Source organism: Chenopodium quinoa, unplaced genomic scaffold, assembly GCF_001683475.1.
Source record: "Chenopodium quinoa cultivar QQ74 unplaced genomic scaffold, ASM168347v1, whole genome shotgun sequence".
Lineage (NCBI taxonomy): Eukaryota > Viridiplantae > Streptophyta > Magnoliopsida > Caryophyllales > Amaranthaceae > Chenopodium > Chenopodium quinoa.
In genome coordinates, this window is record NW_018742410.1 from 1,395,157 (window position 1) to 1,418,696 (window position 23,540).

Here is a 23,540-nt window from a genome sequence, read left to right on the forward strand (position 1 = left end):
GGATGTATTTTTTGACATTATTACCCTCTATTTGATGAGTTCTCATCTTTTTTTTCTTTACTTTTCTGTATTTTTAACTTCAATTTCCAACACTTTCTCTCTATATCTCTTCAATTATTCCCAACTACAGTACTTTTTCTTTTTCTTTATCTCTCTAACCCCACATGCACATATGTACTTTTAATCATTGGTTTTAAAGAATTTACAACTTTCTTAATTCCGACGCAAAAACCAAAATAGGCTTTGTATTAGGGGACGGAAGGAGTACAAATTATTAATAGGTTACACAAGTCATTTTCGGGTGTAAATTCTCAACCTTAACCTAACCCATTTTATTTCCAAATCGGGTCCTTGTCATTTAATGAATTGGGCTGGAAAGCTCAATCCAAACCTACTTTTTTCAAGTCGGGTTAGTTTTTGTCAGACCTAAGTGTGTGAAAATAATATTTGAGAAATTAAAGGGTAGAAGGAAAATTGATACTAATAGATTTATTTCTAATTTCAAACCCTTCTAGTTTCATAATTGAACGACTGTATAAAGACTCGCCCTATTTATATATTAAACGGATTTGACCCATTTATAACTGGAAAGGGTCGGGGCTTTTAATGGGGGGCTCCAACCCATTGAATTGCTCTAATTGTCAATAAGGGGAAAAAAAAAAAAAAACACGGAAGAACGTAGCCCTATCTCCTCCTTTCTCAGTTCTCCATTGAAGCGAGGCGCCTTCTAATACTTGTATCCCCCATTGAAACAGCTTCTGAGGTAAGTTGTTGTTTCTTTTTGCAAGCATCATATCTATTTCACAATCTAGGGTTTATCTTTGATCTAATTTAATTTAATTTAATTGTGAGGGTAGTAAGTTTAGGGTTCGAACTATTGGTTCTAATTACTAAGTTATGAAAGTTCATAACCAGCGATTATGTTCTTAGAAAAGAAAATTATGAGCCTAATTGATAATTGAATCAAAAATCCCTAAAGTTATGAGCCTTATTTGATAATTGAATCAAAAATCCCTAAAGTTATGAGCCTTATTTGATAATTGAATCAAAAATCCCTACAGGAGCCCTTTAATGTTTGGATTGAACTATGAAATTATCCCTGGGCCTGAATTGAGCTTGTAAACACGAATGACTTGTAAACCCTATAATGTTAAGATTGAACCTTATTCAAATTGCATTGATTGATTGTAATCAGGTGCAAGGTGTTGTTTGTTTGTTGATCAATTGAGAGTAGACGACGTATATTTAGTACAATGAAGAGGCCTTTGGAGGAAGTTGCCAGTGTGGTTGCCTCAGCTGCAGTGGCGAATACCAGCTCTAGTAATGCGAAGCCGGTTTTCTTGACTAAAGCCCAGAGAGAGCAGTTAGCTTTACAAAAACGTCAAGAAGAAGTTGCTGAACAGAGACGCCGTGCTGAGGAGTTGCTTCAGAGTCGATCTGTTGATAACAGACCTTCCGATTCTTCTCACCACCGCTCTTCCCGCGACCATGACCGTGATCGTGACCGCGATCATGACCGCTACCGTGATCGTGACCGTGTGCGAGAAAGAGAAAGAGACCGTGATCGGGAGAGAGATCGTGAAATTGAAAGGAGGAATCGTGACAAGGAACGTGAAGAGGAGAGCAAAACTAGGGATCGTGCTAGGCTGGAGAAGTTGACGGAAAGGGAGAGGGAAAAGGAACTGGAGCTTATTAAAGAGCAGTATCTAGGTTCCAAGAAACCTAAGAAGCGTGTGATCAAGCCTAGTGAGAAATTTCGCTTCTCCTTTGATTGGGAGAACACTGAGGACACCTCTCGCGACATGAATGCTCTCTATCAAAACCCTCATGAGGCTCAGCTGCTGTTTGGTAGAGGGTTCCGAGCGGGAATAGATCGTAGGGAGCAGAAGAAGCTAGCTGTGAAAAATGAAGTTGAGTTGCGTGAGGAAATTCGCAAAAAGGATGGCACAGAAGAGGCACCTGAGGAGGCTGCTGCTCAACGTCGCCGGGAGCAAGCTGCTGAAGTGTATGAGGATCATGATATGAGGGTAGACCGCCACTGGTCTGATAAGAGGCTTGAAGAAATGACTGAAAGGGACTGGAGAATTTTCAGGGAGGACTTCAATATATCTTACAAGGGGTCTAAGATTCCTAAACCAATGAGGAATTGGGTAGAGAGTAAACTGACTTCAGAGCTGTTGAAAGCTGTGGAGCGAGCTGGCTATAAGACTCCGTCCCCTATCCAGATGGCAGCTATTCCTTTAGGACTTCAACAGCGAGATGTCATTGGTGTTGCGGAGACTGGTTCGGGTAAGACGGCTGCTTTTGTTCTCCCTATGTTGGCTTATATAACTAGGCTGCCACCGATTACTGAAGAGAATGAAGCTGAGGGTCCTTATGCTGTTGTTATGGCCCCTACTCGCGAATTAGCTCAACAGATTGAAGAGGAGACTGTTAAGTTTGCCCACTATCTGGGGATTAAGGTTGTCTCGATTGTTGGTGGACAATCCATTGAGGAGCAGGGATTCAAAATTAGACAAGGGTGTGAAATTGTTATTGCAACCCCTGGACGTCTCTTGGATTGTCTGGAAAGGCGTTATGTTGTTTTGAACCAGTGCAATTATGTTGTTCTTGATGAAGCTGATCGAATGATAGATATGGGTTTTGAGCCTCAGGTTGTTGGTGTGCTGGATGCAATGCCTTCAAGTAATATGAAGCCTGAGAATGAAGAAGAGGAGCTTGATGCAAAAAAGATTTACCGGACAACCTATATGTTTAGTGCCACTATGCCACCTGCTGTAGAGCGGCTTGCCAGGAAGTACTTGAGGAATCCTGTGGTGGTGACTATTGGTACGGCTGGAAAAACTACTGACCTCATCACACAACATGTGATCATGACAAAGGAATCAGAAAAAACTTACAAGCTGCAAAAGCACCTTGATGAGTTAGGTGATAAGACAGCTATAGTGTTTGTTAACACCAAGAAGACTGCTGATGTGCTTTCCAAAAATTTGGACAAATCAGGTTATCGAGTCACAACATTGCATGGTGGAAAATCACAGGAACAAAGAGAAATCAGTCTGGAAGGTTTCAGGACCAAGAGGTACAATGTAATGGTTGCCACAGATGTTGCTGGACGTGGTATTGATATACCTGATGTTGCTCATGTAATCAACTATGATATGCCGGGGAATATTGAGATGTACACCCATCGTATTGGCCGAACTGGGAGAGCAGGAAAAACTGGTGTGGCGACCACCTTTTTGACTTTGCATGATACTGATGTCTTCTATGATTTGAAGCAGATGCTCATTCAGAGTAATAGTCCTGTTCCGCCTGAACTTGCAAGACATGAATCTGCAAAATTCAAACCTGGATCAGTTCCTGATAGACCTCCAAGACGCAATGAGACTGTTTTTGTGCATTGATAATTCTGCCTCTTCAGGACATCGTTTTGAATTTTGATAAAGTTTCTCCGGAATGTACTTAAATGTCTAGGGTTTTCTGCATTGGAGTTTCATGTGAGTAACTACAACTTTTCAAATTTGTCTGGCTTCTATTTCTAATCTATCAGTTTATTAACAATTATCCACCTCCTCCCCTGGGAACAGTATGTTATGTACTTGAGTAACTTGACTATCTTTGGTTAATTTTATCAAATCTGGTTTTATGGATGTGCCCTTTTTTTTTTTCACCCTTCTGTTTAAAGCATTTTAAATTTGCTCAATGTGAAATTGTGTTACTCGATATGGCATTTGCAATTGGTCTTTATGTAGTCCTTTTACCCTTTGTAAGTGCTGAGTCTCCTTTTGCGGATGTGAAGGAAGTTGGGTCTGTAAATCTATGTTGGCAGCTTCTCGGGTAATGTGCGGTACTGAATTAGGTAATTTGTGCTTGTTTTATTATCCTTTCCTACTTAGGATTACTTTTATTATGAATTTGGACAAGATAAAGGAAGGTTAGAGGTTTAGACTACTGTTTAACCTATACGAAGGAGGGAGGGTAAATGTTAAAATTTTTATGTCAAACTTAACTGTGAACCAATGGAAACCATTCGAATGAGGGAGGTTTTGTGCTACTATTATACTTAAATACAGTTTTTATTTATTTATTTATTTATTTTTAATTTTTTTTTAATCAAAAGCCCCACTCAAAGACTCCCAAAATGAGGGTAGTAATCTCTCCATCCTTCCCTCCTCGCGCCATCACTGCCTCATCCCGTTCACCACCACCTGATTGTCTTTATTTTGTCTCCTACACCTCTCATTCATTATTCATTTTCCCCCAAACCCAAGCATGTCCTTAGGGGTGGTTTTTGCTAAAATATTACATGATTGCTTCAGGTCACTGGTAGACCACCCTGGAACCTGACATCTGGTACTGTTCTTGTACAGTACTTGAGTGCACACAGCTTCCTTGACTGCTGAGTGTATTGTAACCTTTAGTTGTGGCTGTCTACCTTCTGGCTTTTGATTGATCTGTGTGTAGCTCTATGAACTCACATTTTCCTTTTCGGCACTGCTCGCTGCAATCATTTTTATACTCTGCTCTTTGCTCGGTTTGGAATGAAATAGATTATGGCTCATGTCTTGCGACTACTTTAGTCTACTGTTTCAACATCTTCTGTTTTGGTTTCAGCAGGCACAAGAGGCTGGAGCAGAAACAAAACGCACATCTTATAATTAAGCAGGCAAGGACATTATGTTGTTTTGAATTTGATTAATATTCTTTTTCCAAGTATATATCACTTTTTGCTATTACTCATTGCACTTGCACTTGTACTATAGTCCGCGGCCACCTGTGGGATGGTATAGTTCTGTTGAGTGAAGTAAATACTGTTCTCTGTATCTTCAAATTACTATGATATCCACATACGTAGTATATCAATGAGATTGCTGGATTAAATGAGTTGCAGACTTGCAGGAGTATGTCTTGCAAGAGCACTTCTTTGCGGGAATGAGAGGGAGGTTATGTAGTGTACGTAAGCTTGATCTATTACTAACATGGTTGATCTGATATGGTTTTTGATGGTGAATTAGATGCCTAGAGACCATTTAGTCAATAGATTTGCTCTTAAGGTTTCACTATGAGTATGTTTAGAAGTAGTCTAAGATGGGGAATGATTAAGATAAAGGATTCTGGATTATTTCTGTAATTGACCTGTTCGAGTGGATGCTCAATTTTGAAGTAGTTCCTTTTGGTAGTGAGTCATCTGTATACACAAGCACAAACTGAGGAACCAATTCTTATATTGTGGTAGCGTAATTGATCGTATGAATGCTATAAGCAAGTCAGATCTACTCTTGTTCGAAACTTGTATATGTGCACTGTGGTGACCGGTGACATGTTAGTATATATTCCACCTTAGCTCCAAGAATGGATTGTATACCTGTATACATTGCATATAGAAGTATTTCAGAAAAGAGATCTGACGCTTAATGTGTGATATAAGGTTGCTTGTGATGGTTATACAGTATTTACCCGAGTCTGAGGCCTTTACTGTCTTGGCCATTGGAATGGTGGGAGCTGATACGGGTCAAGGAGGATTTGTGCTTAGTTTGCTGTAAATGTGGTGATCATCTCTCTTTGCCTATTGAAATATATTCATGCTGCACACCTGGTACTTAGTAAATGGTACAGCCTCATTCTTAGGTTATTTTGGAGCTCCCCAAATGAGAGAGGGGTAATTAAATGAAATTTATCGCGAATGAACAACAAAATAATTGGTTTTATCATACACTGTGTACAACATAATTTTATACTGAAATAACATTGCCTATATTTTCGATGGTTATTTAATTAAAATTGAATGGTACTTGTATGTTATTCTGTTTTGTTTATGGGCTTTGATCGGGCCTATGGGCCTCATCTTAGGCCTTTACATCCTTATGCTAATGTAATGCTAATGCTGTCAGAATTTGTGTTTTACGAGTAGTAGATTGTCTGTGCCAATTTATAAATAAAATTATGAATCTCGTGAAAATATCGTTTCAAAAAAAAAAAAAAAAAAAAAAAAAAAAAAAAAAAAAAAGGTAATACAATAAGTAATAATGAGCTCGTTAAAAAAGGTAATAATGGACTTATTACATAAAAAAATTAATACTCCGTATGAAACTATTATTAATTCACAATAATCATCAGTAAATTTTTTTTTAAGGAATGTGATCCGGATAGTATTTTATGTCATTTGCATTTCTATCTCCCATTGTTTTCACTAAAACTATAAACACAATAGTAACCTTATATCTTACCTATCAATATATATTTTTCCAAGCATAGTGCCAAAAACTAGGGGTGAGCAAAAATTCAGGGTACCTTGAATTAAAACCGGAACCTGTTAGGAACCGCAAGTTCGGTTTCGAGTAGTAAAATATAACCAAAACCTGTAGGGTACTCTGTAACCTAATAAAAGTGTTATTTAAGCCCAAATCATATATCAATTTAAGCCTAATTTTTACTTAATATAAATAAAAATAATTGTTATAACTTTATGTATTAAATTTGGTAAACAACTATTTTTGGTTTATTATATTTGCAAACTGTAAATTTATGACCCTATAATTTTTTTTTAAAAAAAGTATGAAATATAGTAAAAGACAGGGTACCCTGAATCGAAACCGGAACCTGCAGGTAAGATATTTAACAGGGTACTCTGTTATGCTCACCACTACCAAAAACAATCACATTATAGTCATACAACCAATAATTGATTGAATATACAACACAAGTATATAAGTATAGATTTATGTGAATATAATACATTAATTCATCAACTAACTATTTATGTATGTGATGTATACATTTTTTTTTACAGACATATATTCTTATAATTTTGTATGACATTAAATCATAATATATACATAATATATATAAATTATTTAAAAGTTAAATATTAGGATTAGTAGTTCATTAGTAAGAAAATATGAAAATTTTCAATCATAAACTTATATTGTGAACTAAGATTTAATAATACTTACTCTTAATTCAATAGGGTCACTGGGCTAAGACGTCACACTCCCAAACCAAATAGTTTAATTTAAACAAAATACTACCTCCGTTTTTTTTAGTTGACACGTTTTGACTTTAACACTATTCACTCACTCCTCTTTGACCGTGTTTTGTGTTTTACACCTAATGAAAATGTAGTCATGTGGAATCTTGTTAGATTCGTCGTGATATATATTTTCAAAATATCAACTTTTTATAATTTTTGTTTATCGTAATTAAAGACATTAATGATTGAAGTTGTGCATTGATAAACGTGACTAAAGAAACGTGTTGACTAAAAAGAAACGGAGGAAGTATTATTTAAGCCGTCTTAAAAAAAAAAAAAAAAAACTAGAATTTATAGAAAATGCTTCCTTTGTTTTGTTTCATATGCAATACAATCTTATGACATCCATTTTGAAAAGGATGTTGAGTTGTTGACTTATGTATCCAACATAATCAAAATATTAATACACATAAATAATACTCGTATTATCTAATTATTTTTTTATTCACGATTGTTAAATGATATTGGTAAAATAGGTTGTTTACATGATAAACTGATAGTTACCTCACCTAATAGCGCATATCATACACCCGTGTTACAAAGTTACAGGAAAAGAGGAATTAAAAATTACCGTAGTATGTACGAGGGATTAAAAATTGGTACTGCGCTTAGGTCGTATTGAGTGTGATGAGATGTTTTGTCCTATCTCTATTGCTTTTTATGACTTTCCCATCACCATTAGATTTTCATCATTCTGTCCTCTTACGATTATGTTATCATCATCTCCAGTACTTTTACTTTCTTGGGTCAAATATTACGGCAACTTGGTCAATCTCTATCATTAGAATGTTTAATGTTATTTTAGAAAAAATAAATTCTGATTAAATCATCGTTTTATGTGCAATTTTTTATCGCTAAATATCTTTAATTTCGTAATGAAAATTACATATTAATAAAATACACATTATAACGAATCTAACAAGATTCCACTTGATATATTTTTTCCTTACATATTATCGTATACTTAAGGTCAAAGTTTGGTCAGATCAGACAATAAGATAAGATAAGATAAGATCAGATTAGACTAGATCAGATAAGATCATATCAGATCATACCAGATTAGATAAGTTCAGATAAGCAAAAATAAGGTGAACTAAACATGCCCTTAATTACTTGGTATATAAAACTCAATCAACGCTTGCTACTTGCTACTATACAAGTATTTGTTATAATATTCTTTCCCCATATTTATGAATATGAGTAATTTAGTAAAAACAAATGATAAATACGTACATATTCTGACCCATCAGGATATTGATTTGTTTATGGATAATAAATACTAGATGGAAACCTGTGCGATCACGGTTTTTTCTTCTAAGATTTTTAATTATTTGATTTATTGTATTTAATAATTTCAGAAAAAATTACAAAAGTTTAATATTTTTTTTACTATAATTTATAATGAATTTATTAAATATAAATAAAATGTAAATATGATATTTTTTTCCGTTATATAAAATCTTTAATGTGAAAAGATAAATGTTTAATAATTTGAATCCTAAATCATTATTCATTGTTTTACCATATCTTTTTTTTCGATAGAATCACCAACCTTGTCCAGAACCAACCTACTACATCAATGGATAAATTACAAATATAAATTTAAACATAGGATTTTAAAAATTACCCAGACATTGATGACTTAAAACTAACACAAAATTTGCTTGATGGGGTTTTGTATTGATACGAAATTTTATTTGTGTTATATGATGTGTTAGATCTGCATGTAAAAAAAAATTTAGTAAACAAAACATAAACATATAATCGTTGAAATTAATACAATGTAAGTAATAATTAGAAATACTAATTTAAACATAGGATTTTAAAAATTAAACTAAAAATTACCCGGCCATTGATGACAAAAAATTAACACAAAATTTTCTTGATGGGTTTTTTATTGATATGAAATTTTGTTTGTGTCGTATGATGTGTCAATTTATAATGGTAGGTATCACAAATTTTAATTTAATTATAATTAACGAACAATCTGTATTTCTTATCATAAGTACTATCAAAATTTATGTTATAATGATGGGTATCAAACTTTATTATAAGCGTTTATTATTTAGATATTTCTTAGTTTTTTTTTTTGGATTTCTTATACTCGTAGTATTGAATTAATAAATTTAATTTTTCCTATATTTTTACTTTATTTTTTTCATTAAAATAACTTAATTCGTGGATTATAATCTACGTGGCATTAAAATTTTTACGTGGCGCTCCAAATGCTCTCCAAAAATTCCTACTTTATTTATATATATTAGATTCTTATTTTTTACACATTGATAGATTAGGACACGGTTTTACTAGAAGACGATCCTAATCTCTCATCATGTATCTTTTCTTTAAAATAATAATAATAATAATAATTAATTAAATAGTAATAATAGCACTATGCTAGAACAAATAAAGTTAGATTTTACTTATTGTTATAAATAATGCTAAGGAAATAAGGTGTTTACTTGTTTTGTTTTGGAGGAAGGAGGATTGTATATGAGGGGAGAAAAAACTTGGTTTATATATGAGGATTTGAATTAAGATATTTTAAGTGATATCACTTGTGTTATGGGCTAGAAGGGCCATCCCCATGTGCGCGCCGCCGCTTCCAGCCGGTTCGTGGCATGAGCGTGATGCCTACTTTATAGACGGTCTAGTTTTATGAGACCATTCAATTACAAAGCCCTCAACGCAAGTTTTAGTCGGTTTTGAAACGTGAAAAAACGTTTGTTTACTTTTCGCCTTTATTTTACTGCTTCCTGATTTTTCACCTTCAACTATGTTTTTTTGAGGACTTAAAAAACCAAGTCGCAGTCAGTTTTACACAGTGAATTCTTCCTCTTCCTCTTAATTATCAGTTTCTCAATTCTTTTCTGAGCAAATTGTGAGTTTCCAATTCCTCTTTTTGAGTGCACATTAAAAGGAATCGTTGGGTTAAATCTTGAGGGCAATGCAATATCTGACTGCACCATAGTTGGGGCTATTTTTGCTTCTTAGATAGTGTTTTCAACACGTCACAACTTCATATACATTGAATTCGGCCCACAATTTCTTTTGCGTTTTCTGGTTTTATTGTATTACCTACACTAATAATAGTTACGACGAATAATCATTATGTGAAGGTACATACAAAAATCACTTATTTATATACTCAAAAATACAATATCCAAATGGTTAGAAACTTATTGTTACATCCTAACTATAAATCAATATATATACAAAACATATATATATATTTTTTGACAGTAATATACAAACATATTGAGTGTATTGAAGCATTACTATAATAGGTTCATCAACTCATTGAAAGAGTTTGACATCGTATATCATAATAATTATGTCACTCTTACAACTTTATATCCACACCCGCCTCACAGCCTCACTAACCACCAAACACCCTTTTCACACACCCTTACTAAGTTAGGCTTTGTTCTTTTGAGCAGAACATAACAGATTTTAGCAGAATAGAGCAAGTGTCAACAGAACAGATTTCAGCAGATCAGAACAAAATAGAGCAGATTAGAGCAGAACAGCTTTAAAGAACAAGCACTTACTAAACACCAAATTCACTTCATCTAGCCACCTCTATTCCTTTCCAACGAACACTTGATTATAGAATAGAAAAGAATATAATGAGTTAAAATCCAAACAAGAAAAGCAAGAAATTATTGATAATTTCGATTCCGCATTCTACTACGAGTACTATACTGTAGCCTCCTTTCCTTTTCTTGCATACGCAAATATAACATGCACTGGCATCAGATTTTGGGCCTCCTTCGAAGGCTAATGTTTGATTCGTCATTATCAAATCACCAAGCTTATATCATTGCTTAGCTCATGTTTATTGGGTGAAATGAATTAATCAGGAAACAAAAAAAAAAAAAAAAAAAAAAAAAAAAAAAAAAAAAAACCACTAGTGCACATGCTAGTGATCCAAAAAATTTCATGATATCAATAAGTCACTTTATATAATACCTCATTTCGTGTGATGGATGAGACATTAATGCATGTACTTAAGATGGGATTGCTAAATGAAGAATAATTTAGGCAATATACCAAAATTAACATCATTTTTAATATATATTAATATAAAAACTATGTTATTGATTGGACATAGAAGATCATGAAATTTGTAATTTTGATTAGAAAAAGGTAGACATAACATGTTTGAGGAACAGAAATTTCTGCAAATTTATGAGGCAGAGAATGCAAAATTATATCCCACTTGACACAAATAACAATTAACAATGGATGTTTTATGTAATGTACATATTCCTAGACATATAACTCCAAAGGCCATGGGGTTTGTAAAATGGAAGCAACTAGAGGACTTGTGTGTAAGGAAGGCAACAATACGTATATGGAGTTTAGTGGAGTACCTTTTTTGGTGCTCTCAATTGTGAATACTGTACTGTTTACAATTTGGCCCATTCATGTTTGTAAGAGTTGCTTTAGATCTTAGAAAGAAAACCCTCCTTGAAGGGTATTTCAAATTTACGCCTATAGAAATATTCCATAACTTAATTTCAAATCTGTATGAGGTTGAGGTGATCTATGATGGAGTAGTGGCATCGCTTCCATCTCGTATCCCTGAGGTTTAGGGATCAAATTTCATGAGACTCATTTGAAAGATTTACCTATCTCCCCTCCCTCCCCTCCCCGCCCGCCCCGCCCCGCCCAGAAGCTCCCCCCCGCTCGTCCCGCCCAAAAGCTCAAAAGAATAGGGCTTTAATCTAAAATCATCTATATGTACGTGGGTCACAAAACCTTTCTTAAATACTACATGCGTTCCTGAAAGTTCTTTACACTCACTATTTGCATAAACTCTAATGCAATCTTTCACCATCAAAATCTCTAATTCGTAATATAAAAGTTGTTAAAAAATTAATATTAGGAAAATAGATATACTTAATAGTGAAAATTAATGATTAAAGTTAATTTTGGACACATATTCTAAAATGTCAAGATCTTAAAAATGGGGTATACTAAGCTCTTATGATTAATAAGGTGCCCTGCACCTCCAGTCCTCCACCCATACCCATATACCCATGATGAGGTTCGAACCTTACCAAGAATACCAACGAATAAGGTAGGAGTTGTTTAACAACTTGATCTATTTTACTAGAACCTTTACCAATCATGAAAATTTCAATTCTAAAGTTCCTTTAAAGTAATGCAATTACTAGTCCACTTGGTCACTTACATCATACTCCACCCCATGCTATTAGAAGCTCACAAAAAGGAGTGGAGATTTCAACATGTTATGGATCGTTAGAGCCCACCCACTACGACATAGCACAAATCCACCGACAAAGGCTAAAAGGGATGAGTTGACACATATAATAGCCTGATCTGGCAATCCTGATTCAGACCCGACCCGAATGACTCGACCCATGATCCGAAATTGACCCAAAAATAATGACCCGAAACCCGAAATTGACTCGACCTAACCCATACCCGACCCGATGAGGAGTTGACCCGACCTTGACCCGAAACCCGAAGTTGACCCGATCCGATTATACCCGACCCAAAGTTGACCCGATACCCAAAATGACCCGATTCGAAATTGAGCCGATACCCGAAATGATCCGACCTGAAGTGACCCGACCCGAATTTGACCCGATACCCGAAATGACCCGACCCGAATGGACCCGATACCTGAATTGACCTGACCCGATTTTAACTCGAATTAATTGACCCAAACATACCCGGAACCCAAAATGACCCGAACTAGAACTACCTTATACGCAAAATGACCTAAATTGATTTAAGCCCGTATTACGTGCGTGACTCGAACATGCCCAAATCGAAATAGCTTGAACCAAACCGACTTGGTTATTAAAACTTTGTTAGTAATGTGTAACATTGTAAGTGAATAATTTACATATTTTTTGTATTCCTTTTCTTGGTTCTTTTCATCATTGTGTTTAAACTTATAACAAATTGAAAAAACGATTGAAAATTAATGGCCATACTATAAGATCCATACACCAAACTTGTGGAGTTTCACCACAAGATTAATAAAAAGTTACTAAAATTTCAGTGAATAATTGTATGCAAAAATAAACTTGAAAATCAAGCTCCAAAACATTAGTTCAATAACAAATTAATGCTAATTAGTCACAACTTTCACAAGTGTTGAAATAAAAGTGGAACAATAATTTCTGCGTCAACATTTACATAACAAAATGTTCAATATTACAAGTTCTAATTGACAAAGATAGCAACCAATTTTATATTCTAACTACCGTACTCCAATATTCCACCCTAAAATTGTTGACATCAAGCATGTGTTTCGGTTGGAGCCCAATCCACATAAGAACCAACAAATCCATCATCTTCATTTGCTACATAAACATAAAAACAAAAATTACTACAAATTTACAAATATAACGTAAAATATATAATTTAAAACCAATAATATAATCAAATACACTATAAGTACAACAATAAAGGTATACATATGTTTAAAAAAAAAAAAAGAAAAGAAAAGAGCAACAAATACTTACTTTCATAAGAGAACATCCAACTACGAGTTGTTATAAAGCCTCCACACTTTCAGGAATGTAAGAACTTTTCCATTTATTCAATATTCGACCTCCTATACTAAAAGTTGATTCCTAAGCAACAGTTGTCAAGGGCACAACCAAAATATCTCTAGCAAGAAGGGAAAGCTCTTTATATCGATGTTCATTTTCTTTCCAAAAAGCTAATATGTCAAGCTATGCCGTTTGATCAAGTTTAGGGTCCTCGAGATAAATATCCAATATTGACCTCTCACCTAAAGTAGAAGAGGCCTCTTTATCGTCATATGACTGAAATTAACATTAGAAAAAAAAAATTAGAAATTAGTTAAAGAAAAAACCAGAAATTAGAGACAAAAAAGATAAACTAAACACAACAAGAACATAATGGCAACAGGAAGAACACCAGATAAACTAGAAAAACAAATAAAAACCAGAAAAAATAAGGTAGTTGCATAAAAAAAATCAGAAAACAGAAGGTACATAGTTACATAAAAAAAAAATCAAAAAACAGAAGATAGTTAAAAAAAAAAAGCTGAAAACATAATGTAGTTGCATAAAAAAACAGAAGACAGAGGGTAGTTCCAACCAAAAAAAAAAAAAAAAAAAAAAAAAAAAAAAACAGAATGTATTGTGTTTCGGGGTTTTCTGATGTCCTGCGGGAGAGTTACAATTCTGAGACTGGAACCGGACGCCTGTACCTGCAAAACAAACGGATGCTCCGGACAATTGGAGATCCGCCTCCGACGGTCAAGTTAGTACTTGATTAAGGAGTAATTAATGCGGAAATAAAAGTAATTGGGTCTCTCTAGGTGAGAGTGTTAAATGTGCGTAATCCCCCTTAATGAGGATTAATGGGCATATTTATGTGCCTTGGGATGCGTGCCAGTACTAGGTTTAGGTTAAACCTAAGGCTGACTGGGCCTCCCACAATATTTGGGCCTTGTTGGCCGGTTTTCCCATTTGGCATGGGTGGACACGTGTCTCATTGCAATTGGTCCAAGGAGGACGAATCTCTTGATGACACGTGGCAGGCTCCTATTGGCCTACATGAAGGACACGTGGCGAAACCTGGCTGGCCCACGCGTCGGATGCTGATTGGTGGATAAAAATCCCCTAATCATTTGCCCCTCACAGGTGGCACGTGACTGGTCACGTGTTACCTGTGACAGGTGTCGCACCGTGACAGGCGACGACCTGCTACAGGTGTCACTCGGTGAAAGGCCGAGAGATTCTCCCGCCCAAATTTTGAATTTTGGAAGCGACCCTTCGCCTTCTCACTTTGCCTATATAAGGGTGTGTTGACTTCAGTCATTTTCACACTTGAGAACTTTTTCGAGAGAACATTCGGACCCCTGAACTTGCTCTGACATTCCGGACTCTTTCTGCCTACCGCCTGCTCTGACAAGCCGGCTACTCAGGATTTTCAGAACCCCGTCAACTTCACTCGTTCAGGTAACCGTCGGTTCTCTTACTCTTAATTTTCTCTTAATTTTATTCTTTTTTGAAATGGCACCACGGAAGCACACGACACGACCTAGGTTAGTGATCAGCCGGTCACCGGGGACGGATGGATCTAGGACTAGGAGTGCCGCCTGCCCTTTTCCGGACCCATCTTTGCCCTTTATACAAAGTCCGACTGTCTCTGTGTCTATGCAGAACATGATGGCCAGAACAAAAAGAACTGCTAGGATCTCGAACTTAGACGGCTCCTCCCACAGGGTGCCGATTAGTGAAACATCTGACCAGGCGCCAGATGTGGAAGTGAACCAAGGCGGCTTGACAGCCGACAGTTCTGAGGGAGGGGTCAAGATGACCCCTTCCCATTTTACAGTTGACATGTCTACATTCTCTCCTACTCCTTTTGAAGGAGAGAAGGCGGGCCCCTTTGGGAGAGGGGAAGAGTCGTCCTCTTCGGACTCGTCAGAGGACGAATCCGAGTCTAGTTCTTCTGGTCATGCTTCTCTGGACACGGAAGAGAAAAACAACCGCCTACAAGAGGCGAGGCTTTCTCACGCAGTTGAGAAGGGGGACAATTGGGCGGAGCCATCCGCCTCTTACCGAGAGCAAAATACCCCTTACTACTGCACTGTCCCACGGGGCCGGATCACGACCATGCAAGAGAGAGTGGGGAGCTTTATTGCGAACCACACAATGGGCCCCGACTTTTTAGTTTTCGTGCTGGATCCAGAAGACACAGTCGTCTGGCCGGCTGGTACTAGTTATGATAGCGCCTTCTTTGGCTGCTACGAGGCGGCCATCAGGGCTGGGCTGCGCTTCCCACTACATTCGGCTGTTCAGCGGATCTTGGATGGGTATGAGTTGGGGTTATGGCAGTTAGCCCCAAACTCCTGGGTCAACGTACTCGGCTATGTGGCCGGGTGCGAACTGCACGGGGTGGAGCCAAACTTCGAGGCTTTCGCCCACATGAACTACCTCAGCCGGACCCCTAAGGTAGGCGGTACCGGCTGGTATCAATTGACGAGCCACCGAGGCTACCTCATGACAAGAGGTAAAGCAAACAAGTGGAAGGATTGGCGAAGCACCTTCCTTATCATTGAAAGTTCAGACACAGAGCTGAACAAGCGCTTCAACAGGTGGAACAGGAATCCGCCTCTTCTTGTAGGCGGCCGCAGCATGCCGCCTGTTCCCCCCAAAGCCAAGAAAGAGATCCTGGATAAAGGACTCTTTAAAGTAGAGTCGAGGGTCGACTCTACTACAGGGGTATGAGAGCAAGTACCCCTGCACTGCGTCCCGAGCTTCAAATGGCTCTATGACGAGTACTTTCTGGCCGCCTGTGGCCTTAGCAGTCGGTGTTCAAGAGGTAGCCGGCCTGTCGAATACTCTTTTTTGCCATGAGTTACTGTATCTTTTTATTAACTTGGTATCTTGTCTTTGTAGCGGACGCCATGAGCAAGATCACCGCTTCCAAGATTGCGGCGGCCATGTTGCGAGCCTCTATTATGCAACAATCCTCAACCGACTCCCCCAACAAGGGGGCTCCCTTGGTGAGCTCCGAACCTTTCACTCTCTTTTTGGAGTTGGGTTTATGCATATACTGACCAAGTGTTTTTTTTTTTTAAACGGGCACTCCAAGAACCTCTTCTTCCCAACAGCCGGACTCCAAGACCCGGAGGACGACTGTTGCGAGCTCTCCTGGTACTGCCAGGAAACATGCGGCGGCTGAGAAACAGCCGTCCACTCCAATCAGGCCGCCTAAAAGTATGAAGCTGTCCTTGTGAATTTAGACTTGCTCCCTTCTTTACTAGGTCTGACCCGTTTGTTTATGCTTGATGCAGCCGGCCCTCAGGAGCCAGACTTGGTCGAGGTGGCCAAGTCTATGATCAAAGCCGTCCCTCCGGCTGAGAGGGAGGCGGTTAGGGGTGTCGGCACCCTTGACCTAGACGGGATTGCAGGGGTCCTTGCTGAGGTATACTTAGCATATTTTTGGTTATTTAAATTCCAGGACGCCTGTTTTTTGTTTGAAAACTGACGCCTGTTCCCTTTTACTTAGGCCCTGCTCCGAGTGAACGGCCTTCGCAAGCCGCTTGACAGGAAGAACAAAGAGGTAAAGGCTGCAAAAGCTATGGCCGCCTCTGACTGTGATAAGGCAATGTTTCAAATTGCCCAAAATGAGATTTTGACAACTGATATTCTTTATTATCAGGCGCAGGCTACTTCTGCTATCCGGGCTCAGTTGGAGGCGGCCCAGAAGAAAAATAATGAGCTGGAGGCGACCATCAACAAATCTCAAGGCCGAGCTGAGACCTCTTCGCCAAAAAATGTCCTCATACGACACCTTGGAGAAATCCTTGGCACACGTTAAGGAACGCCTGGTGACCTAGGAGAAGAGTCTTACTCAGGAGCTCTCGGCAAAGGCCGAGCAAGAAAAGAAGGAGCTGGTCCGAGAGATGATGGAAGACTCTGCTCAGATCCAGCGCCTGACCTGGGGCCGCCTCTTCCCTAATGCCGACTTTTCCTCATGGGAAAAAACGTACCGCCAGTGTTCGGATAGATATAATCAAGAGATCCTGGCGGCTGCTGAGGACGAGGCGTTGGAGGAGGAGGAGCCGGTAGTGGCGCTTGTGCCGCTTGGGGTGGATGCATTGAAGAAGGATGCAGCTGAAGCCGAGTCCAGCAAAAAGAGTGCTTTATGTCTTCTTTTTACGGCCTGCGTGCCGTTTGTTTCTTTTTACCCGGCCAGGGGGCCGGGGTTTTGAATATTTTGCCGGTCTTAATGACCGGCTTCTTTTGTATCTTTTACCCGGCCAAGGGGCCGGGTGTATGAATATTTATGCCAGTTCTTCTGGCCGGCTGTTAATATAACTCAGGCGACCATTATTTTAGGTCGCCTTTTTGCCAAAATGTTTCGAATTTGTTTAGTTTCGAATTTGTTTCGACTTTGCTAAGTATCGAAACTCTGATATCCAATTGCATACTATACCGACTGTTTTGCATGGCCGATAGTTGCGGACAGGTACGAGGTAGTTAGTCACGCCACCTATGCCCCTGGACGACTGGTTGTCTGTTTCCAGGCTAAGCGATCAATCGGCCACTTTAAAGACTGGATCCCCTTCAACCAAGTAGGAAGGTGGTTTCCTACCTGCCTTGTTTGTTGTTGTTGTTGTTTTTTTTTTTTTTAGGCTAAAGACTCTAGTCGGTCCAGGCCGACTGTTCCCCGCCACATTTAATCTAGTGTGAACAGGCGCTGTATGAACACCTTTTTAGTTTCATACTAAATTTTTAAGGAGTGACCAAGTAAACATGATTGTTACCTAGTCGCCGAGTGACTGAGTAGTAGAGGTTTCAAGCGGTGGGTACCGGTTGTTCCCCTTTATTCGCCAATGTTTGTTGGCTATTAACTCATAAGATACCGACTGCTCTTATCCCAAGTAGTTCAGTCGGTTGGTTGACACGGATGGTTACTACGAACACTTGTTTGACCTGATTAGTCAGTTAAGTGAGAGGTATCCTTGTCCGGGAAACGGCTACGTGGTTGTCTTGGTTAGACAGTCGTATAGGTGCCGTGTAATGATTTTATAGAACAATGTTCCACCCAAAAGGGAGCTGCTCTCTGCGACAAATTTCATCCGGATGGATGCCGTCGGACGCCTGCTATAATGTTGGGACATGTCGAATTAAACTTATATTTGGATCAGTTGGCTTGGCGCCTGGTCTGATCATTTCAGCCATGAGCCTTTGATAGTTCTTGGTGAACTGTGTTATAGAAGAGTAGCCGGTTGTGTGGAACAAGCGGCGTGCCCCTCTTAAGTAAGAATGAAAATTAAACATGGAGAGTAGCCGACTGTTTGTCAGTAGGCATGCCCCTCTTAGTACAGAATTGAATGAAACAACAAACTTTTATTAAGTAGCCCTCGACTATTTACATCATTCAAAAGAAATATTTCTTAAGATTATCTATATTCCAGGTTCGAGGCAACGGTTGGCCGTCTGGTGTTTCCAGACGGTAGGTACCGTCCCTGACCTCTTCATAGATTCGGTAGGGTCCTTCCCAGTTGGGAGTTAATTTGCCAGACTCATTAGCCCTACCAACTGCTTCCATTTTTCTAAGTACAAAGTCCCCCACTTTGAGTGGACGCCTGTGTACTTTTTTGTTGTATGATCTGGTCATTCTCAGGCGGTAAATTTCATGGCGCAAGACAGCATTGCCCCTCCTTTCTGGGAGTGAGTCTAATGCCAGGCGCATGGCTTCCCAGTTTGCCTCTTCGTCATATAGCATTACTCGAAGAGTCGGCTCGTAGTGTTCAATTGGAAGAACAGCTTCCGCACCATAAGTTAGGAGGAATGGAGTTTCTCTAGTCGCCCCTTTTTCAGTCGTCCTAATGGCCCAGAGAACATGTGGTAATTCATCCGCCCATAGGCCGCCTGCTCGTTCAATCTTTTTCTTGATACCGTCTGAGATGATTTTATTAAAGGCTTCTACCTGGCCGTTTGCTTGTGGACGGCCGACTGATGCAAAGTGGTGTGCAATTCCTTGGTCACCCAACCAGATTTTGAGAACAAGCGTCTCAAATTGGGGACCATTATCAAAAACCATAGACATGGGAACCCCGAACCGAGTGATGAAATTTTTCCAGATGAATGAAATTACATCCTTCGTCTTGATTCCCTTTACAGCCTCCGCCTCCACCCATTTAGTGAAGTAGTCGACTGCAACAAGTATGTACCTCCTTCCGCCTGTAGCAGGCGTATAGGGACCCAGAATATCCATGCCCCACTTAGCAAACGGTAATGGGCTATGAATGGTAGTGAGGTCAGTAGCCGGACGGTGAATTAGTTTGCCAAACCTTTGGCACTTGTCACATTTTTTCACCATCTTCATTGCATCTGCTTCTAAAGTAGGCCAAAAGTAGCCCTGCCGCCTTGTCCGTTGAGCAAGCGACCTACCGCCTATATGGGAAGCGCAGTAACCAGAGTGAAGATCGTCTAGTATCTCTCGTCCCTTTTCTGGAGTAACACACTTTAAGTAGGGTTGAAGGTACCCTCTTTTGTGAAATTTTCCCCTTATCATTTCAAAACTGGCTTCCCGTTTTTTCAACGCAGCCGCCTGTTGAGGATCATCCGGCAGTGTACCGTCTGTCAGATATGCCCTGATTGGATCCATCCAGGTTGAGCTTCTGTCTAGGATTCCAATAGGGTCTTCCTCGATGCTTCTCTTCTCCATTACTTCCCAAAAAACAGTTCGAGGAGTATCACAAGAGGCGGATGATGCTAATTTTGAAAGTGCATCCGCCTGGTTGTTTTCTGATCTCGGCACTTGAGTCAGATGAAAATCTTCAAGGGATCCGACTGCTTGTCGTACCGCCTGTAAATACTTGATCATGGCCGGATGGGTTGCTTCGTATTCGCCATTATACTGACTCACTATCAATTGTGAATCGAAACAGGCGTCTATCTTTCGTGCCCCTGCCGCCTTGCACATGCGGATTCCGGCTAGTAAAGCTTCATATTCTGCCTCATTGTTTGAGGCCTGAAAACTGAAGCGTAGAGCATACTCGTACCTGTCTCCCTCTGGCGACTGACATATGACGCCTGCTCCACAACCATTTGAAGTAGAGCTTCCGTCCACATATACCTTACAGACTTGGTCTGGATCTTGAGAATCAGGGGGACGAGTCATCTCAACAATAAAGTCAGCAAAGGCTTTCCCCTTCACTGCTTTTCTAGGCTCGAAAGTAACTTCGAGGCTCTGTATTTCTATGGCCCATTTGATCATCTGGCCTGACGACTCCATGGTGGTCAGTGGCCGCTTGATTGGTTGATCCGTATACACGACGACTGCATGTGCCAAAAAGTAGGGCTTCAATTTTTTAAAAGCCATGAAGAGTGCAAGACCAAATTTCTCCACTAAGGGATACCTCAACTCGGCATTTTTCAGTACATGACTGACAAAGTAGACCGGGAGCTGACAGCCGTCTCTTTCAGCAAGAAGAACAGCGCTTAACGCATGATCAGAGACGGCCAGGTACATGTAGAGTACTTCTTTGGGCAAAGGGCTGACCAGCCTCGGCAAGGAATGCAAGTGAACTTTCAATTTCTGGAAGGCCGCCTTAGCATCCGACCCCCATTCAAACCTTGCCTTCTTCTTAATGGCCTGGAAGAAGTATAAGCATTTGTCGCCTGATCGGCTTAGAAATCTTCCCAAGGTCGCCAGACAACCTGTTAACTTCTGAACCTCTCGGACGGTACGAGGCGACTGCATGTCGATGACCGCCTGCACCTTCTCAGGGTTCGCCTCTATTCCTCTCTGATTGATAAGGAATCCGAGAAATTTCCCAGACTCAACTCCAAATACACATTTCTTGGGATTGAGCATGACATGGTGCCGCCTGAGTGTGGCGAAAGTTTCTCGGAGGTCCGACAGATGATCTATCTGAAGCTAGACTTGACAATCATATCATCAATGTATGCCTCGACGTTTCTCCCAATCTGATCAAAGAACACAGTGTTTATCATTCGCTGGAAGGTGGTCGGGGCATTCTTAAGACCAAACGGCATGACCGTGTAACAGTATAACCCTTGATCAGTGACGAAGGCCGTCTTCTCATGATATTATTCCATAAAGGAATTTGATGGAAACAAGAGTAGGCGTCCATAAAGCTCATCAAAGCATGGCCGGCTGTTGAGTCGACTAGGTTATCAATTTTAGGCAGAGGGTAACTGTCTTTGGGGCACGCCTTGTTTAAGTCTGTGTAGCCTACACACATTCGCCAGGTGCCATTCGGCTTTTTAACAAGCACCACATTTGCAACCCACTCTGGGAAGTAACATTGCCGAATGAACCCTGCATCAAGTAATTTTTTAACTTCGGCGGCTGCCGCCTGACTTCTTTCTTCGCCATGGTTCCGCTTCTCCTGCCTTACCGACTTCTTTTTCGGATCCACAGCCAGTTTATGTACCGCCAGATCAGGACTAATGCCTGGCATTTTGTGAACTTCGAATGCAAAGATGTCCTTGTATTATTTCAATAGTTTGTGAAAGTCGTCACCCAAGACTCTCAGAGCAGTCGTCCCAACTTTGACTGTTCGGTCAGGACGCGAGTCGTCTAAGATCAGGTCCGTATGCTCACCAACCGGCTGAGGACGGAATTCATTCGACCGCTCCTCTGCCAATGATTGCTATTTTCTGTCTTTTCTTGCGGCTCCCGTCTGGGCTGCCTTTCTCTTCTTGTCGCCTGCTTCTTGAACAGGCGCACTCTCCTTGACATTGTCAAGGTCTGTTTTTCCACCACTTGACCCAGCGATTCCTTTGAGAGTCGCTGGAAAACACTTGCACCAAGTGGGATCATCCAACCCTTGAAGGTACATCAGGTTGGTGAATGCCATCAAATGGTCTTCTGGGTTAGTAGTGCCGTCATAGGCGCCTACTAATACATTTTTCACTTTGGCCGGCTGAGCGGCTTCAGTAATTTCCTTGGAGAAGGCCGACGGCTGTTCCCCAAGTCTAAGCAACCGTAGCTGCCAGTCCATAGGTTGGACATTCTTTGATGCATGCCCTCCAAACAGAGGTGGCTGCAAAAAATATTGTCGTTGCGGTACAAATGGTAAGTTTGGTACCGCCTGGTCACTATGAAAGCCGGACTAACGGGAGGTACCGCCTGACTGACTCTCATGATGCGACTGAGTATACCTCATCGAGGTGTTGCGTAGACTGTCTTGGAAGTCTGAAGTAGAGGTCGACTCTGACAATCGGTCATTCTTCTTCTGCTCTAGCAATAGCCGAGCATCTGTGTATGTTTTCTTCGACCCGTCCGCCTGAATATGACGAACAGGTTTCCTCTTTCCTGGAGTAGGAAAGCGGTACTTTGTGAAATCAAGGACATGCGGCTTCCACTTTCTAGAGTTAGGATGAGGGGTCGCCTCTCGCCCTTGAACAGGCTTCCTCTTCCCTGAAGAGGAAGGTTTCTTAGCTGACTGCTCCTTGGCCAGAGCAGGCGGCTTCTTGTTGAGCAACTCTTGAATCTCTCCCTTGAAGCCCCTCATGAAGGTCATGAGTTCGTTTCTTGTAATGGGAGAAGACCCATCAGCTGGCTGCTGCTGAACAGGCGGTGCGCCGGCTGGATCACTGAGTCCAGTTTGAAGATCTTTTCGTTCTCTCCTTTCGGTATGACGGGTGCGTCGGGCCCTCAGGGTCCCGTCTGAAGCTGTGTGAGCTTCAACTTCAAATTCTTCCTCAGTATCATGGTCCGACTGAACTTGAGGGTCGTCCAGGGGACGCCTCTCTTCAGGAGTCGGTACAGACGTGGATGCCATCTCAGAAGTACTCTCCCCACAGACGGCGCCAAAATGTTTCGGGGTTTTCTGATGTCCTGCGGGAGAGTTACAATTCTGAGACTGGAACCGGACGCCTGTACCTGCAAAACAAACAGATGCTCCGGACGATTGGAGATCCGCCTTCGACGGTCAAGTTAGTACTTGATTAAGGAGTAATTAATGCGGAAGTAAAAGTAATTGGGTCTCTCTAGG

The 23,540-nt window shown here is 40.1% G+C and overlaps 1 protein-coding gene across 3 annotated transcripts; it reads left to right on the forward strand.

Moving 5' to 3' along the window:
- Nucleotides 1-536: 536 nt before the first annotated feature.
- On the forward strand, nucleotides 537-5,773 carry LOC110705947 (DEAD-box ATP-dependent RNA helicase 21-like). 3 transcript variants are annotated; one of them, XR_002508158.1, is made up of 3 exons: nucleotides 537-763; nucleotides 1,196-3,500; nucleotides 4,618-5,773. XR_002508158.1 is itself a non-coding variant. In XM_021883872.1 (2 exons), the coding sequence occupies exon 2, from the start codon at nucleotides 1,254-1,256 to the stop codon at nucleotides 3,405-3,407; it is 2,154 nt and encodes a 717-aa protein (XP_021739564.1). In that variant the 5' UTR covers nucleotides 537-763; nucleotides 1,196-1,253; the 3' UTR covers nucleotides 3,408-3,673. The 3 variants fall into 3 exon arrangements, 1 of the variants encoding a protein (XP_021739564.1); XR_002508159.1 differs by having other exon boundaries at nucleotides 4,621-5,773; XM_021883872.1 differs by lacking the exon at nucleotides 4,618-5,773 and having other exon boundaries at nucleotides 1,196-3,673.
- Nucleotides 5,774-23,540: the final 17,767 nt, after the last annotated feature.

Bases quoted from the DNA above. Each gene is read 5' to 3' on its own strand.
- LOC110705947 (XM_021883872.1), top strand. From the start codon at position 1,254: ATGAAGAGGCCTTTGGAGGAAGTTGCCAGTGTGGTTGCCTCAGCTGCA.